General features: G+C 38.7%; 1 protein-coding gene across 1 annotated transcript; it reads right to left on the bottom strand.

The window, feature by feature from the left end:
• Positions 1–2,014: 2,014 nt before the first annotated feature.
• LOC121509603 (ras-related protein Rab-14-like) lies at positions 2,015–16,602 on the bottom strand. Its single transcript, XM_041787087.1, has 8 exons — positions 16,479–16,602; positions 15,913–15,971; positions 12,174–12,227; positions 11,598–11,775; positions 11,417–11,483; positions 9,560–9,647; positions 9,432–9,462; positions 2,015–9,298 (listed from the first exon to the last, which is right to left on the bottom strand). Exons 2-8 carry the CDS (start codon positions 15,962–15,964, stop codon positions 9,121–9,123), a joined length of 648 nt encoding a protein of 215 aa, XP_041643021.1. The 5' UTR covers positions 15,965–15,971; positions 16,479–16,602; the 3' UTR covers positions 2,015–9,120.
• Positions 16,603–18,016: the final 1,414 nt, after the last annotated feature.

The following is an 18,016-nucleotide window of genomic DNA, read 5'->3' as shown; positions in this document are numbered from 1 at the left end:
GAATTCAAGTTTTTATCAAACTTTTTTGGAATAAGAGCACAGAGTCATCAGCGTATATACAGTATATATACTTTATTTACAAATGAATGAATCCCCACAGTCGTACAGTCAAAGGTAGAGCTGAAAAAAATCATTACAGTTGTGGAATATAAATATAAGAGCATTACTTTAGCAGACAGAAAATCAACGATTAAACATAAAAACAAAAGAAGGAAATGTCCACAGCGTTATCATCAGTGAGCAGGAATCATCCAGATTTATTTTGAATGACATAATAATGTCAGGTTTTTTAGTTAAAAGCATCTTTCCTTATTATTTTAAAGCACTGGTTTTGTTTATAAGGATATTTCTGAAATAAGCTTTAACAAAGGGAGATAAAATATTTTAGTGGGTTGATTTTACTGCAGTAATTCTGCCTCCCTATTCAGATTAATACACGTGAGTTCAGGAAAAGAAATGCATTTTTGTGTTCTGCTTTGGTGAGAGGAGCTGAAGGTGACTCCTCTGTGGACTTTTACTGACTCTAGTAACCCTTTGGTTTATGGAAACTTTTTATACTCTCTAAAATTAAAATTTAGAAACACAGCAAAGGAAACAGTTCTGTTTTGCCCACCCAGCAGATTACAGAGTGAAGAAAATCAAATAAATATGAGTAAAAAAACTGATGTTTTAACAGCGGGCACGGTGGGGCGGGGCTTCATTCATTAAATCAAGCATCCCAGTTGTAGAAGGCGGCTGTCGTCCAATCAGAGGACAACGAGGACTCAAACTGAACCAATCACATTCAGACAGAAGAGGATTGATTTAAAACAGACTGAAGTGAGAGAAGTTTTCACCAACAGCACTTCGGTTTAGATCAGATATGTACACGGGATCTCAGAGGGCGGGGAGAGGGACGTCAGTTAAGACAACTTTGTTCCTCTATTGTCGACTTTATTGTGTTTAACTCCCCCAAGAGGACAAATGTCACCACTTAGATTTAACTTTATATTCATTTGTTCTTCATAAAGTTAAACTAATGTATAAGACTAAAGGCAGCTGATTTACGTTAACCATCAATAAAGGATGTCTAATTCTGACTTTTTTATTGACCCTCTGGTGTCCATCTGTCTGGGCCATTCTTGTTAAGCAATATCTCAAGAATTTCTGAGGGATTTTCTTCAAACTCTGCACAGATATCCACTCTAATGGATGATCTGAATAAATTCAGTGGTCAAAGGTCACAGTTACTTAGTTTCATGCTTCTTAGTCACTATATCTTCTTGATCCATGAGTGGACTTTCACGGTGCCACAACTCTAGACCTTGTGGAGGCATAAAATCACCAGGCAGTAGAGCTAGATTATATTTTCTTACTCTCATACAGGGATGCATGATATTAATCTCAGCAGATTTGAAAATCTCTGATATTAAGGCTATAAAATCTGCTTGTTTCAGCTTTAAATATTTGCTGTTTGAACAAATAAGTTAGTGGAATTTCAGTCTGGATCAACAGAAGCTTTCAGTCAGCTCGAGTCTTTAAAGTTTAAGGAATGATTATGAATGAATAAAGTCTGTTTGAAGGACCAAAAGTAAAACTTTAGATTGAGTGTTTTATAAAGTGAAGTTTTGGGTCTAAACTACAATTAAATATTGGTATATATATTGCTACAATTAGTTTGTAAATACCAGCATATTCACCTTGCAAAGCAGATGGATTTGCCCGTTTCTGTGTTTCTCACTGGCGAATCCATCTGAACCGTTTGGGCCTGGTTAGAAAGTGACAAGACCAATCAGCTTTGAGGGGCAGTACTTTCAGGCACGGCAGAGTCGTGGCGAGGCAAGTAGCAACAAGAGGCCAGTTTGAATTATGGCAGAAGAGAATAGCGTGGATGCTGCTAAAGTATCAGTTTTATCAGGACTTGATGACATTTCTTCGTTAAAAGAACAAATAACAGCACTGAGCTATTTTCTTTTCAAAGACAACAAAAGTCGTGTACTGACATGTCTACAGTCGCCATGGTTCGCGTTATGCAGTTCTGTATGGAGTTTACTCCTCGGTAGCTGCTACGTAATGTTTTTGTTGCTCTGATTGGCCTGTAAAGATGTGACAGAACATTCATCCAATCACCCTCCAAGTTTTTTTTTTCAAAGACTCAGGTTATCAGCATATGGGATAACAGCAAAAAATCCAATCTCATGCATTCCTACACTAAAATATTAAATACTAACAAAATGTTTTAATTTCTGAAGTTTCCAAATCCACAAGTGGAAAAACATTTTTAAAAATCTGGTAATTAAATGGAATTGAATGATATTGCTATGCCAAGAGAACAGAAAAAAAGATTGATGTGAAAAATAAAAAAGTTGTGTGAATTCATCTCCAAACTAAGGCAAATGTAAATAATTTGTTGTGTTACAAAGTTTGAGCCATTGAATCAGCTGCTGGTGACATTTGCTTATGTTGGGATCTGTGGGTCCAAAAGACCTTGCTCCGACAGATTAAATTATTAAAAACACAACAATGAAGGGGAAGGACTAGATAAGTTTGATCAACTTCATCCTACACCCTTTCGAACAAGGTATGATTATCTATGTTGTTATAGAGTTGTCTCTTTAATTTTTTTTCCCCCTGACTAAACACTTTGTATATTTTACTTATTTCTGTTCTTTCTTTTAACCTGTTCGAATAAACAAATAAATGAAAAATGAAAATGAAACCTCAACAGCAACTTCCCAATTTTCAAATCCTCCTATTTAAGCCTTAAGACAAGGTTTCACAACCTTTTCTCCTATGAGCCCCCCTTACTTGTATCGTAGAGGAGCTGAGGACCCCACAAACAAAAGGTGATACATGGATGTCAAAAATTATATTTAAAAGTTTTCATTGATCAAATCTATAGAAAATACCCCAACACAAGGGTTTTCTTATCAAGGGACCTTTGCATGATCTATTCATTAGTGTTTTATCATGATTTTAGTCAGTATAAATGAATCTAATTTTGACAGCCTCAAAGCAGACAGAGCCTCTTTGTCAAAATAACCAAAGCGTAAAGCTTTCAGGTCTACAGCTGATGCCTCTGTAACGACAAGATTCCTTTACTTTGTTTTTGTTTGTGTGAGATTTGAAGAAAGAAACATGAAGCGCTTACATAACTTAGTGACTAGGGCCAATTATTGATGCAGATATTTGGCTGATCATCTGTATCAGCACTTTATTTGACAGATAATTGCACAAATTAATTAATCAAAAAGCGTGCTACTTTGGCTCCACCTTAAGGGGATTCTTGCCCTTTGGCTTTCTTTTCACTCTCCAGTCTCATCAAGTGCCCTGCGTATAACAGAATCTGATTGGCTAGATGTCACGAGTACCAGCCAATCAACACTTGAGCCCAAGTGTTGATTGACACAGTGAGCGTAGCCGTTTCTAATGCTAACAGAGCTGGGGCTAAATTATGTTTCCTTTATTTTTCTGATAATGCAGTTTTACTTTTGCCAAATTAAGGACATTTTATACACCATAATAAATGCACATCAGATATCAGTTATTGGTCTCTCTTATCAATATGGGCCCTGTGAAACAAATATCAGTCCACCCCTATAGAAACAATAAACGTTGAGTCTAATGCAGATGTTTTGGGCGCTTCCAGCCTATAAACAGCAGCTGTGGAGAAAGGCTCTTCAACTAAACTTTATCTTTGTGTTTTTTTTTCATATCATTTAACACACCAGACGCAGAAACTGAATGTGTGACTGCTGTTTCACAAAGTTTAACTCTGGACTTGGTCTTTAAGAGACAACTGTTTTATAATGCTGAACTTTATTTTAAAAACATTACATTTGGACTGTTTTGGTTTTATTTCCCTCAGAGTAAAAAAAAAAAAAAAAAAAAAAAAAATTCAACACCAGCCTTTACTGATTAAAAGATGCAAAAACAAGCATTAAACAGAGTTACATGTGTCCATGTTTTAGGCTGCTGTGATGAAATGTTTCTTAAAGAAAAAGAATTTATTGATTTTATTAGACAGGGAGGAAATGAAGCGCTGAACTCCATGGATTAGAATAAAGATTTAATCATTAGTTAATAAACGTTGATTATTTTAACATTTAAAGCACTTTTTGAAATCAAGGCTCGGATTGTTAAACTTTGACTCCACGATAGGAAAAATTAATTTCTAACATTTGGTAAAAAGATTAAGCACAGTATTTAATTTTTGCCTTTTTTAACTCTTGTGAATTATTTTTTTCTTACAGGGTTTAAAAAAATTGACAACAAATATTTGGTTTAGATTATTTTCATGTGTGTGACGACAAAGTAAGACGTGATGTGTCTTCACTGCAACACAACAAATTAGCGATAAACAAGAAATCCCATTCAAGTAAAGTGTAATTGTGGCATAAAGCTACAAAAAGAAGACAAAACAAAAATACCAGGCAGTAATAAATTAAAAGAATGTTTGTGTCCACACTCGTGCCATTTTTTCCTTCCTAAATAACTGCCCAACCAAACAGGACGTTAAAAATGGCCACTAGAGGGAGCTGCAACATTAAAAACACGAAGATTATGTTTGGAAACTTGTTAGGAAAAAAACAAAGTAAGTGAATAAAAATCTATCCTGAACTTCTGATCCACAAAGGGGTCAGTAGTGACATTCAGGTTCAGGTACGTCATCGTTTCTTCATCAATAAACTGCCTCCCCTCTCCACAGACTGATCAAACTAGTTTAAATAAAGATCGTGAGACCTTTAAAAGGCAAACAGAGGAGGACTGAGGTGAGTTAGGGGTTCTTGTTCATGATTGTTTGAATACTTCTTGGTCTGCTTGGTTTCTTGACCTGAATCAGGGCTTAAACCTCAGTCCAGTTATTATTCAGTCAAATCTTTTGGGGAAAAGTCTTGTGCCGAGGTCAGACTACACGTTATACGCACGGTGTACTACGTGTACACAGCAACAATTGGTGTTGATATTTCAGTGTTAAACATTTCAGAGTCACTTTCTTCTCCCAAAGTGTGTTTTTAACTTCATCCTGGGTGAAATGGTCGTCAGCATTTGAGTTATTTGACAGAGTTGATCCATTAGCTTAAATCCAACTCTGTAGAGTCAATTGACCTGTGCTCACTGCCATTTCAAACCTGGGGGCATTATGTGAATGGAGTTTTCCCATCATGCCCTTGGGCAGTGTTTTACATGTGTCTGAGATGTTGCCTGTTGTTTCACATTTCTGGTGGATTGTTATGATTTTTTATGTTAAAACACTTTTGCATCATAAGTGAAATTAATCACCAAGTTAGTGGCTTCAGGCTTGTTGATTATGATGTCTTTAAAATAAAGTCACATCTTGTTTAGTATTTGTTCCTCTTTGTAAATAGCAGAGTCAACTAAGGATGAAATGTGTGTCGCAGTGCATTAGCAACTAATGCTATAAACAGTAAAAATTAATAAATAAAGTGAGAGGAATTAACACATTGTGTTAAAAGGACATTTTAATGTGTCGTAAAATGACTCTGTAAATGTTGGCAATTTACACTACAAGAGTGTTAAACTTAACACTTCCAAAGTGTAAACTGAACTTGGAACCTGAGAGAAATAAACAAACTCTAGGATTTTGTTCAAATTGACACTGTGGAAGTTGAATCAGCACTGACAATTTTGCTGTGTAGTGTCATAGTGAATGACAATCACGGCCACAGCTGGGATGCCTTTTGACCCCCGCCTGGAGAAAGGTCAGCATGTTTGACATTTCTTTCTGCTGTCTATGATTTGTTCCGTCACGTCTCTGAATATGCAAAAGTCAGGAGTGTAAATAATCCAAAGCAAAGTGAAAGAACGATGACGTAGGTGGTGCGAGATGAGACGAGAGAAAAGTTTGCCAAGCACTGACAACATCCCTGCCTTTAGACCGTGTTGTTGAGGGACTGCCACGACATACTGATAAAGAAACAGCTGAAATACCGAAGCCGTGTGATGAGTAATGGCATCAGACTAGCCAATCATTCATCATAACATCTAGATAGACAAAAGAAAAAAAAAGGTTACGTTACCAAAGATAATGATTTGGGGCATTCAGATATGAGGTAACTGCCCTTTAGAATGAGCATCAATATTACACATTAACAGTACATCTCACTGTCCCGCCTCTTAAACAAACAATAACCCATCCATCATTACTGTGGCTCTCTTACCATGGCTTGGTATCCCTACATTCCCTTCTACAGGGAAGCTGTCAGTAGTAAGAATGAATACTAACCTTATAACTACTGGCTAAGAAGTTAGCAGTGCCTCTTTAAAAGGGACATATTATGCAAAAATTACTTTTTCAGGTTTTTCTAACAAAATATGTGCCCCTGGCCTAAAACTACAGCTGACAGGGTGGTATTAAATGCATACCAATACTCACTAAGTCTACACAACCAACCAGATTAAGGCATCGTAGTACACTTCTATCAGATATCAAACCGTTTTTAGGATGAACTGAGGTGCATCCACACACAAAGCATCCAGGATTACCAGTTGGTATCTGAATGTCCAAAACCGAACTAAATCTCTGCTAATGCATGGTATAAACTAGATTAAGCTAAACAGTATAGAACAGTCAGTGCAGTTTGTTTGTGTGTCTTCTTTCCAGCTGTTGTCTAGCCCTTCCTCTCTTGCTTCCAATGTTATCACATCGGTCCTGAGGATAAATCAGATATTACAATGTAGTCTGTCATGTCTGGTGGTAAAGTCACAGCACTTATCTATGTTTCTGTGGTCGCCTAATTTGACACAGTGACTACTGTAGCAGACAAAAAGATCATGTAGTCTGACCTCAGCATTATAATGTCTATGTATGCAAGATCAGGGAGGGTTTATCTAGCCAGAGTGGGTCAAACATTTTAATCAAATACAGACCTCTGATGTGTATTCCAATATTCCATAAGCCTACATGCCCTTATGGCCGTCTAAGTGCACTGATAACCTATTTTCCTATCTTTTTCATGAACCCTGCTACAGCCTGAATTGAAGGAACTCCATTTTTTGACATGACCACGTGACACATCATGCCAGCTTGCTTGTATGAAGCACACCGAGGCTTTAATATTGCACTTCCATAAGTTGGTGAACTTCAGAAAAACGTCTAAGAAGGATCAGTCTAATTTAAAGCAACAAAAGCTAAAACATCCTGTCTTTAAGGGATGTAAACTCCCAAAGCCTTACTCTTAAAAATGATAAAGAATGACTCTTAGGGCTTCAAAAGCACAGCTTGTTAAACTCTTAAGTCTGGCTAGTCCTGCAGCACACGCCAAATAAATCTTCAAGGATCGGCTACTCAAAGGTTTTATCAGGATAACAATAATCTGGGCTTAGTTATCCACATTTTTCTACCATAGCTCTACAATCCAGCCAATGAACATGGACGTAGTCTCAGTGATGTCACCCATTAGTTACTGAACAGGACTTCTGAATCCCTTCAATGATATTGGAACGGTTGTGTACACTTAACTTTTGGTCGACCTTCTACCAGGCAAAACGCTGGAGTTAAGGCGGATCTTAAGCCTCAAGGTAAAAACAGCTACAACAATAGAGCTGAAACGCCTTCAGAGAAGCTTTCAACCACAAGAACAACAGCTTCAAAAGTCTCTGTTCCCCATGAACTGCAGAATAAATGGGTTTTCTGATCTACATTACCAACAAGTAAGTGCAGACTATTCCATGCGGAAAATCTCAGAGGTGTGTCCTGATGTTTGGGCCACTTGGTGCTTGAATATGTCGTCTTGAAGAATGAATTATCCATTTGGACAACAGATGATGGGACATAACACAAATATAAAACAGAAGTAAGGCTATAAATCCCAAAGTTCATATCAAAGGCTGAATGTCAGAACTGTTGTAGGACAAGCTGGAATTATAGGGGATATATTCATGGAGTTATTTGGTCTGGATTTGAAGAATGATTTGGAACTGGTCCTATATTTGGATCAGATCAGTCTTGCTCAAGTCAAGGCTCTGGATCGATCTACAGGAATGTCCTTTGGAACAGTGGAACCTTGCAAACCCCATGCACAGGATGTAGGAAGAGTAATCTTAGCTTGGGTAGAAGATTTGTCCAGATCTGTGTTTTGAATCCTAGTTCTGGTTTGGAAATTGGTCCATGGGTAGGGCTCTTCCTGGTTACAAAGTGTTGTGGTCAAAACGATCATGATAGAGGAATGAAGAGCAATTTGAAATTGAAAGGAATGTCCAGCTTGGGTCAAGGCTCTGGATTTGTCCATACCCATGTCCGTTTGAAACTCAGTTTGGTCCAATATATGTCTTATATCTTATTTATCTCTTGAGAATAGATGCTTTTGGTTTGGAAAAGTTAAGTCAAAGTTTGGATAATGGGCCCCAACACATTCCAGAAGGTAGTCCAGTAACAAAGATAACTTCTGATGGGATAAGAGGTATACCACCATAGGCTTTGCCTATCTTCGGATTAAATCAACCTTAAGGCAGTCTGGGCAGGGAGTACTTCAAAATTTGAGCCTTGAGTGTTTTTGTCTCATTCCAAACACAAGGAGTTCCAGTTTGGACAGTCCTTGCTTGAACTAGCTCTGCATTGGAACATACTTGGTCAGGAGGGTTGCTGAATTATGGTAGGAAGGTTTTCCAGTGCTGGACTGATTTAGTTTTTATCCTGGGCCCTAAACAGTCCAGATTGGTCTCAGTTTGGCCCAGAATGTGTCTTAATGTTGACTGTAGGCAAACTGGATCTACCATGATCCAAGTGTTGATAAAGAAAGATTGGTATTTAAGGGGATTTATTTTGTACAGAGAGGGATCCAGCTGAGTTCTATGACAATCCTGGCTTTGGGGTTGTCCAACGCAGAAGCAGCTCAGAGAAATCCAAAAAAGTGGTCAGTTTTGGTACTTGGGCTTTTATCTGATGTAACCAAAGCTTTTAAATGTTTGATATGGATGACTATGTTGTGACTTCAGACCTGGACTAAGCCTTGAACTTGACAGTGGATGGCTTGTGTTAAAAGTAATCCAGCTAAATCTTTTATTAAAAAGTCTTTATAGACGATGTGTGTTAGTGCCATGTGGAGAGGGGATCTCTGCATACATATCTGTCCATTTCTGTCCTTCCGTCTGTCCGTTTGAGGGGTTTGGACTCTGTGGTTAGCAGCTGCAGCCTTCTTTTGCCTGCTGGTTGTCAGCATTAAGGCGGCCTCCTTGAGGCGCAGATGGTTTGTGTTGGACTCCTGACTCAGCAGCATTTAAGTCCAGACTGCCATCTTGGATGTTTTGGTAAATCCTCTTTGCTGCTTCCAGGAAGGCCTCTTCCACATTCTCCCCTCTGAAGACAAACACAAAAGATGGATTACAGACACATGGAGAACAAATGAAATGTGCAAAGCCCCCCCCCCAAAAAAAACAAAAAACAGCAGATCTTACGTGAATAACGTAGGTAAATAAGTTTGTGAACTTACGTCTTAGCACTAGCTTCTAGGAACAATAAACCTGGAAGAACAAGAAGTTGATACCACAGTCAGTCCACCTTGTTTTTTCAAGTTTTTTTACTCAATAGTGTCACAAAATAGGCAAACACTCTTCTCACCATTCTCTTCAGCAAACTGTTTGGCCTCCTCATATGTCACATCTCTCTGAGCCTCCAGGTCGGCTTTGTTACCGATCAGAATGATCACCTGGAAAGATGGACACATGAGCAACTAGATATCAAAACCACCCAACAGACTCCAGTGCCCTACAACCCCAAATGGGATGAATGGTATAGATAATGCATGAATAGAAGGGTATCTGTCTACAAAAGTGAAAAATAAAAGCATTTTAATTGTTTAAAAGACAGTTTTCCTTTATTTGGCTTCATTTCCAAACAAAGCAGCACCTCTTTTGAGTCTAGGAAGCACTCCTTCCTACATTTTTGTAAGTATAAAGATCCACTGATTGTCATATAAAATGCAACAACATAGTCAGAAAAATGACTAGTATCTGTAATTTTAGTATAAAAATAAAGCTTTCTTCAGATGCTAGCTGTGCCAACATTAACAGACTCTGTGCTAGTATAACATCAGGCAAGAGTTTCAGTGCAAAGCTGCTTATTATTTGCTAAATCCTGTTAACGTCAACAAATTTCAGCTTAAGCCTCTGGTCCTTGCATTTACCTGTCACTTACATGCACACATCATTTGACCACAAAGTTAATTGGCTAGTTAGGCCTAGTGGAGATTTAAGGATGCACTGGTAGCCTAACAGGCTAGAACACACTTGTGCAAATGGATGCATAAATTTTCATGCTCTTTAAAGTGACAGACCTAATTCAACAGAGGTCCAGACAGTTGGTGCTAGTAGTCTCACAATTGGTGAAATGGGAACCACCTGAGGGCAGTGAATGTGTCTCAAGTGACTGCAGTAAAAAGATGCCTGTGTCTGGAAGGCCCAGTCATTGGTTCATCAGAAATCCTGGCTACCATTACACCATGAAGACAAAAGAACACTGAGCAACTCAGAAAAAGGTTAATGAAAAGTATAAGCCAAGGGGTGGATAAAAAAGCAATTTCCAAGGCTCGGAACATCCTCCAGAGTTCAGTTAAATCCATCATGAAAAAATATGTCACATGTGTAAATCCGCCTAGATCAGGCCGTCCTCACAAACTGAGTGAGGGTGCAAGAAGGAGACTAGTGAGAGAGGCCACCAAGACACCTATGACTACTCTGAAGGAGTTCCAAGCTTCAGCAGCTGAGATGGGAGAGATTCTGCAGACAACAACTGTTGGCTGGGTTCTTCATCAGTCAAAGCTTTATGGGAGAGTGGCAAAGAGAAAGACACTGTTGAAGAAAACTCAGATTCAATCTGGACTAGAGTTCACCAAAGAGGAAAAATGTTCTTTGGTTTGATGAGACCAAAATGGACTTTTTTGACCATCAGAAGAGATGTACAGTTGTGCTCATAAGTTTACATACCCTGGCAGAATTTGTGATTTTTTTGGCCATTTTTCAGAGAATATGAATGATAACACAAAAACTTTTCCTTCACTCATGGTTAGTGGTTGGGTGAAGCCATTTATTGTCAAACAACTGTGTTTACTCTTTTTAAATCATGACAACAGAAACTACACAAATGACCCTGATCAAAAGTTTACATATCCTGGAGATTTGGGCCTGATAACATGCACACAAGTTGACACAAACAGGTTTGAATGGCTAATAAAGGTAACCATCCTCACCTGTGATCTGTTTGCTTGTAATCAGTGTATGTGTATAAAAGGTCAGTGAGTTTCTGGGCTAAACAGTGCAATAGTTGCTCAAGAATACCACTAAAATATAGCACTCTCAAACACTCCAGTTTTAACAGACTGGATGTTTTAAATGCAGTGGAAACACAAACAGGATTGTACACAAGTTAGTCCTTCACTGGACAAACATGGGGATTGTGTGTTTGTGTGCACTGACTCACTGTGTTTGGGTTGGTCAGGTTCCTGGCGTCTGTCAGCCAGCTGCTCAAATGGTTATAAGTACTTCTCCTGATCGCAAACAAAGACAAACACAAAGATATTCATTAAAGATCAAATGGAAAATCATAGTACCACCATGCAGGCTGTCTATACATGATCTTCATATCTCCTTCATGTCAGTACCTGGTGATATCATAGACCATGAGGGCCCCCGCGGCCCCTCTATAATAGGACCTAGTGACGGCCCTGAAGCGCTCCTGACCGGCTGTGTCCCAGATCTGTAGCTTCACCTTCTGACCATGGACCTCCATGATCCTCGTCCCAAACTCAACCCCGATGGTGTGGGGGCAGTCTGCCATAACTGCTCGCAAAACATACATCATTATGGCAAATAACATCAACACTGACATGCAGTTAATAGATTGTCATGTATCTGTTATGATAAAAATAAACTAAAACAGAGGAGAGTACATTAAATATCTATGTAAACACGAGATGTGTGAAGTAAGAACAATGTGTGCAATGTCCCCAAGCTTTGAGAGTTATGATTTTTTATTTGAAATTGTTAATTTAAAAAAGGAAAAATCTGTGCAAGGGTGAGAAGATAAATCTGACTGAAAGTGTATGTATGTTTTAAAAAAAGAGAGTTTAAAGGGAAATATTTGTACAGGATACAATGAGGAGAGAAGGAAACAAAGAGGAAGTTAAAGCTAGCTCACTATAAGGAAGTGAATGACTGCAGGAAGAGAAAGCACTCACATTTTTTCTCTGTGAACTGATGAAGCAGACAAGACTTCCCTACGCCCATATCACCTGGAGGGAGAGGAGGAAGTAAAAGCAGGAAGTCAGACATCAGGCTGAAGTTTCACCTTGTGTGAATCACAGTCACAAATATATCCTCCATTATCCCAAGGGACAAATGTGGGTTATTTTGTCTGAACCAGAATTCAGTATTTAAAACTCTAAGTCTCAAAAGAATAAAAGGACAAATAAAGAAAGTGTGGATGTCTGGAGGAACTCTTTGAGCTTCACTACTCTGAGGATAAAAAGCAGCCAGCCACTCATCCATGGAAAGTCTGAAAATCGATTTCATAGAACCAAACTTGATCCTCTCTCTGTCTTGAGGGCAGGAAATCAATTTAAAATCTGATGGTGTGAAAATGCTGCTAAGAGGAACTTCACAGCTTCCCATTCCTTACATACTGTGTCAAATTTGCAGCACATACAAGAATGTTAAGGGGAAAAAAGAAATAAGCTATATTTACATCTAAATGCCTAAAGGAAATACCATTCAGAAGCCATTGCTATTTATCCAATAATAAAGCTGCTGACACGTCAAAGCTCACTCCTGATTTGTTGGTACATGTGCCGACCAGTCTTGGAGCGCTGACTAGATGTCAGATAGGCTATGATAGATGTCAGTGCTTTCCTCTGAGCTCCAGAAGAAAAACATGCCTTCAAAAGTACCAGGTGATGAATATACCACTTATTTTCAGTATATTCTGACATACTTATTAAGCAGCAAACACAAACGATGGATACAACCTGGAAAAAGCACCGTTACAGCTCACTACAGTGAGGTAAATACCAGTGACATCCAACTCAAACAAGCTTTGCAGGACGGCATATTCACACAGAATCTCAGGTGATTTTTTGTGCTTTTATGTTTTCATTAAAGTCGTAATGGCCGATATATATTTCCAGGCCCACCTTGTTTTTGTATTTTTTTAAAAAGCTAATAGGCCTGACTAATACACAAATATAATCACTTTCATTGATAACTGGTGCTATTTGATTACATATATTAGTTTTAGTTGATCATGGGAGAAGTATTTTCATCTGCTGAGCACTTTCCATGGTGTTTAAAGGTGCATTCAGGAAAAATCTGCAATATCTGCAATAAAATCAAAGCGTCCATATTTGGAGGATTCAAATATGGTCCCGCTACTCCAAACCCTGAGTTGACACTACTAAAGTTGCAGAATCCAGCATAAAGGCCTACCAATTATGTCTCACTTACAACATAAGCCAATATAATACGGCATGGTTGCGGCAAAAAGAAATATCTTCGCTCTCTGGAAATCTTAGAAGATACTCTGTTCTCAAACCTGGTTACAATAAATGTACAATTTGTAACATATTTAAAGAGTCAGTATCTCTCTTATCTCTGCTACCTTTGACAACATGTGGCAATCTTTCTTATCCTATCTATCAAAAAAACCCAAAACTTAAACTTGTTTGTTTACATTTGTATTGACAGTTTGCTGATTGATTGCTTACTGTCGCTTTATTTTTTCTACTTTACTTTCAATGTTTTATGTGCCTTATTATACCTGTCTTTGTTAACCCTTTGAAAATGAATGTTTTAATGCTTTCAGATAGGGTTGTTTATTTGTAAAATTGAAAATGTATAAATAAAATATTGAAACAAAAAGAAACTACTTAAGTTAAGATGTCCTTGTTGGTTTAATGGCAAACAAAAATATTAAAAACAAAATTTTAAGCTAATGAAAAATAACATTTATATCTATGGTGCTGTGATAAAGTATTGCCCCCCTTCCTTATTTCTTTTTTTTCCATATTTGTCACACTTAAATGTTTCAGATGAAACAAATTTTAGTATTAGGCAAAGAAGAGAAAATAAAAAATTCCATTTTAAATGATGACTTCATTTATTAAGGGGAAAAAAAGCCATCCAAACCCACCTGGCCCTATGTGAAAGAGTAACTGCCCCAAAAACCTAAGAACTGGTTGTTCCACCGTTGGCAGTAACAACTGAAAGCAAGTGTAACTGCCAATGAGTCCTTCACATTGCTTTGTAGGAATTTTGGCCCTCTAATCTGTGCAGAATTGTTTCAATTCAGCCACACTGGAAGGTTTTCCAGCATGAACAACGTGTTTAAGGTCATGCCACCGCATCTCAATCAGATTTATGTCCAGACTTTGACTAGACCACTCCAAAACCTTCATTTTGTGTTTTTAGTCGATTCAGTGGTGGACTTGCTGGGGTGTTTTGGATCACTGTCAAGGGCCCTTAAGCTTGGTGCCATGAACTGATGAACAGAGAACAGAATTCATGGTTCCATCAATTCCGGCAAGTCATCCAGGTCCTAAAGCAGCAAAGTACCCCAAGACCATCACACTACCACCACCAAGTTTACTGTTAGTATGATGTTCTTTTAGTGAAATTCTGTGTTGGTTTAACCTTGCAAAGCAAATGGATACGCCCGTTTCCGTGTTTCTCACTGGTGAATCCATCTCAAGCTCCTACCTGAACTGTTTGGGCCCGGTTAGAAAGTGACACGACCAATCAGCGATGAGGGGCAGTACTTTCAGGTGTGTCAGAGTCGTGACGTATGCAAACAGCAACAAGAGGCCGGTGCAGATATGGCGGAAGAGATTAGCGCGGATGCTGCTAAAGCATAAGTTTTATCTGAATTTGATGACATTTCTTCGTTAAATGAAGAGCAAAGAACAGCAATGAGCTGTGAGAAAAGTCTTGTACTGACATGTGTATAGCTGCCATGGTTCGCGTTATGCAGTTCTGTATGGAGTTTACTACTCGGTGGCGGACACGTCCCGTGTTTTGTTGCTCTGATTGGCCCGTAAAGATGTGACAGACAGAACGTTCATCCAATCACCCTCCAAAATTTTTTTCAAAGGCTCTGCCCTTTCTCAAACGCTGTGTACGAGAGATTAACCAGACTGATATGTGAAACACATCCATCTGGCGTGCCAGGTTAGTGTTGGTTGGTTGTGGCCTCAGAACTCCCCCATGGATGCCATTGTTGCCCAGTCTCTTTCTTATTGTTGAATCATGAACTCTGACCTTAACTGAGTCAAGAGGGGCATCCAGGTCTTTAGATGTTGTTCCGGTTCTTCTGTGACCTCCTGGATGAGTAACTGTTGGCTCTTGGAGTAACTTTTGTAGGCCAGCCCCTCCTGGGAAGGTTCAATCCTGGTTCAGGTTTACTCCATTTGTGGACAATGACTCTCACTATGGTTGGCTGGAGTCCCAAATCCTTGTCTTTGTAGCCTTTTCCAGACTAATAGATATCAATAACTTTGTTAGGACCTCGTCTGCTCTTAAATTTCTTTAGACTACGCCATGATGTGTTGCTGTTTGAGATCTTTTAGCCTACACACTGCCAGACAGGCTCTATCTGAGGGGTTTCTTGATTCAGCAGGTCTGGCAGTAACTGGGCCTGGATGCGGATCGTGAAAGTGAACTCAGCGATCAAAAATGTGGTTAATCACAGTAAATTCATGAGTAAACAAAAAGGGGAATTACTTTTCCCCACATAGGGCCAGGTAGGCTTGGATGTCTTTTTTCAGTTGACAAATGAAAACATCATTTTAAAACTGTACCTTTTTACAACACTGTAGCAGTTATCTGTGCGCCTTCTCCATAAAAACCCAATAAAGACAGATTAAATTAAGTCTACAGACCGGTCTGTTTTGTGTTCCTCAGTGTGATAACATGAGCTTTGTCACTCACCGATGATGATGTACTTAAAGATGTAGGAGTAGTTGTAAGGTGCGGCTGTCATCTTGATACTGAAAGGAGAGAAAACATGAAAACATGAGCTGATTTAATCTAAAAAAGGAAACAGTTTGAGACTAGAAGTACAGCCCATTCGCTGCCTGACTATCTAAACTAAACCAGTTTCATTTTTATTAACCTGTGAAGTGAAAACAACTCGAGCAGAAACCGTTTAACTGCTCCACAAACAAAAGGTAGCATCCGGCTAGGCTAACACAAAGATACGCTAAAACACCGAGCTAAGCTTTAGCCCGGGCTGTTAAACACCATGACAGTCACGCAGTATGGAAGCAGTCATCTTTAGCAGAAGTATTCAACAGGATCAGCTGACTTCTCCCTCTCTGGACTCCACTGCAATCCCTCTGTTAGCTTAGCTCTGAAGCTAACGGCTAACAGCTGCAGTTCTGTCTACGCCTTGCTAACATGCTAACACCGGGAGGAGACGTTTAGAAAGGCTAGAAACAAAAACAATTCAAAGATGAAAACACAGACATGACGTGTGAGAAGTGCCGTCAGCTTACCTTCGGTTCAGGGGTCTATCTAAGCCGTGAATTTAATTAAACTGCTGTAGGGCTGATAGTTATCTCTGTTAGCGGCTGGCCCGGTGATCTGTCGGGAAATCTTTTCACACTTCCGCGATTCTTCTTCTGCTGTAATATCAGCGGAATCATCGCGAGACTTAGAGGTCAGTACCGCCACCTGACGGACCAGGGAAGAAATCTCTAGCTGAAATTCACTTCTGTCTGCTTTTTTTTTTTTTTTTTTTGAATGAATGAAATTATTTAAAGCGGTAGGTTGAAACGTTTGTGAATAGAATAACTCACTGTATGTTGAAAATGGGGTTTGTTGATTATTGATAATATAATAAGCATCAGCAAAGATGCCTAACTATATTATTATACTGGCAGACCAGTGGTTTTTAACTGGTGGGTCAGGACCTAAAAGTTGGTCACAGAGCTGTTGTTAGTAGGCTGTAAATGAGTGCTTTTGTTATCTTAAGATAATAAGGCTGTTTTTTTTTTCTTTAATAGAGGTTTAATTATATTAAGATCCTGCTGCAGAGTTATTAATGCAGGGCTTTCAACTATTTAAAGGGTTTCACTACACAATAAAACGACATGTCTCTTCTTTTATTAATTTATGGGATAAAGTCAATGTTACGAAGTATAGAAACAGAAAAGAAAAAACCACTGAGATCCAAAATTCAGTTTTTGCAAGATTTTGCAAATCAGTGTTTAATTCACAAAAAAAGAAAAAAATCTCCTGAGATGATTATCATAAAATCCAGTAAATACATGAAGTATACAAATTAGTGATTGTCATTATTTTTAACACAAATCATCATAGATTTGTTGTCGATCGTTTGTGCTGATCAATAAAAACAGTTACAGTTATAACAAGTGGTGGAATGTACATAGTCCTATTTACTCCTGTATCCTGTTTTAATGCAGTCTCTGATTACAGAAGTTTTATTTTACACCATTTTCCTGTGAAAACATGTATTTTCCCCTCGTTTCATGCACCCTCATTGTATCTAAACTTCAAACAAAAAGTAAGGAAATTTGTGTTTGGTACATTATTTCTTTGTTGTAACATTGCTTCTTGGTAATAAATCTTATACTGTTGGAAAGCCTGTTTATTACCCTTTTAAATGGTGCCACATTTGTAAGGATCATGCATTTGTGGGATGAGCAGCAGAGCTGAGTATGTGGGTTGTGCCAATGAAAAATGTGCCAGATCTTCTCTGCCAATGCCAAACAGCTGATTCTGCCATAGACTCTTGTTTGGTGTTTGGTGGATTGGATGATTGAAGTTTGAAGAAACAAGACAGACTGACAATTTAACAATATTCACTTAACAATCAGGAGACTCAGTAGTGTGTGGAAGAACCATACACAGCCACAACAGCCTGGCTCCTTCTCCTCATACTGGTCACCAGCCTGGTCACACACTGGCATCCCATTCTTCAACCAGCATTTGTTACAAGTCAGCCAATATGGTCGTGTTGGTCACTCTGGCACGAACAGCACGCCTAATCTGATCCCACAAGTGTTCAATG

Source organism: Cheilinus undulatus, linkage group 5 (assembly GCF_018320785.1).
Source record: "Cheilinus undulatus linkage group 5, ASM1832078v1, whole genome shotgun sequence".
NCBI classification, from domain to species: domain Eukaryota; kingdom Metazoa; phylum Chordata; class Actinopteri; order Labriformes; family Labridae; genus Cheilinus; species Cheilinus undulatus.
Note: the sequence above shows the minus strand (reverse complement) of the source record. Positions and strands in the feature narration are given on the sequence as shown.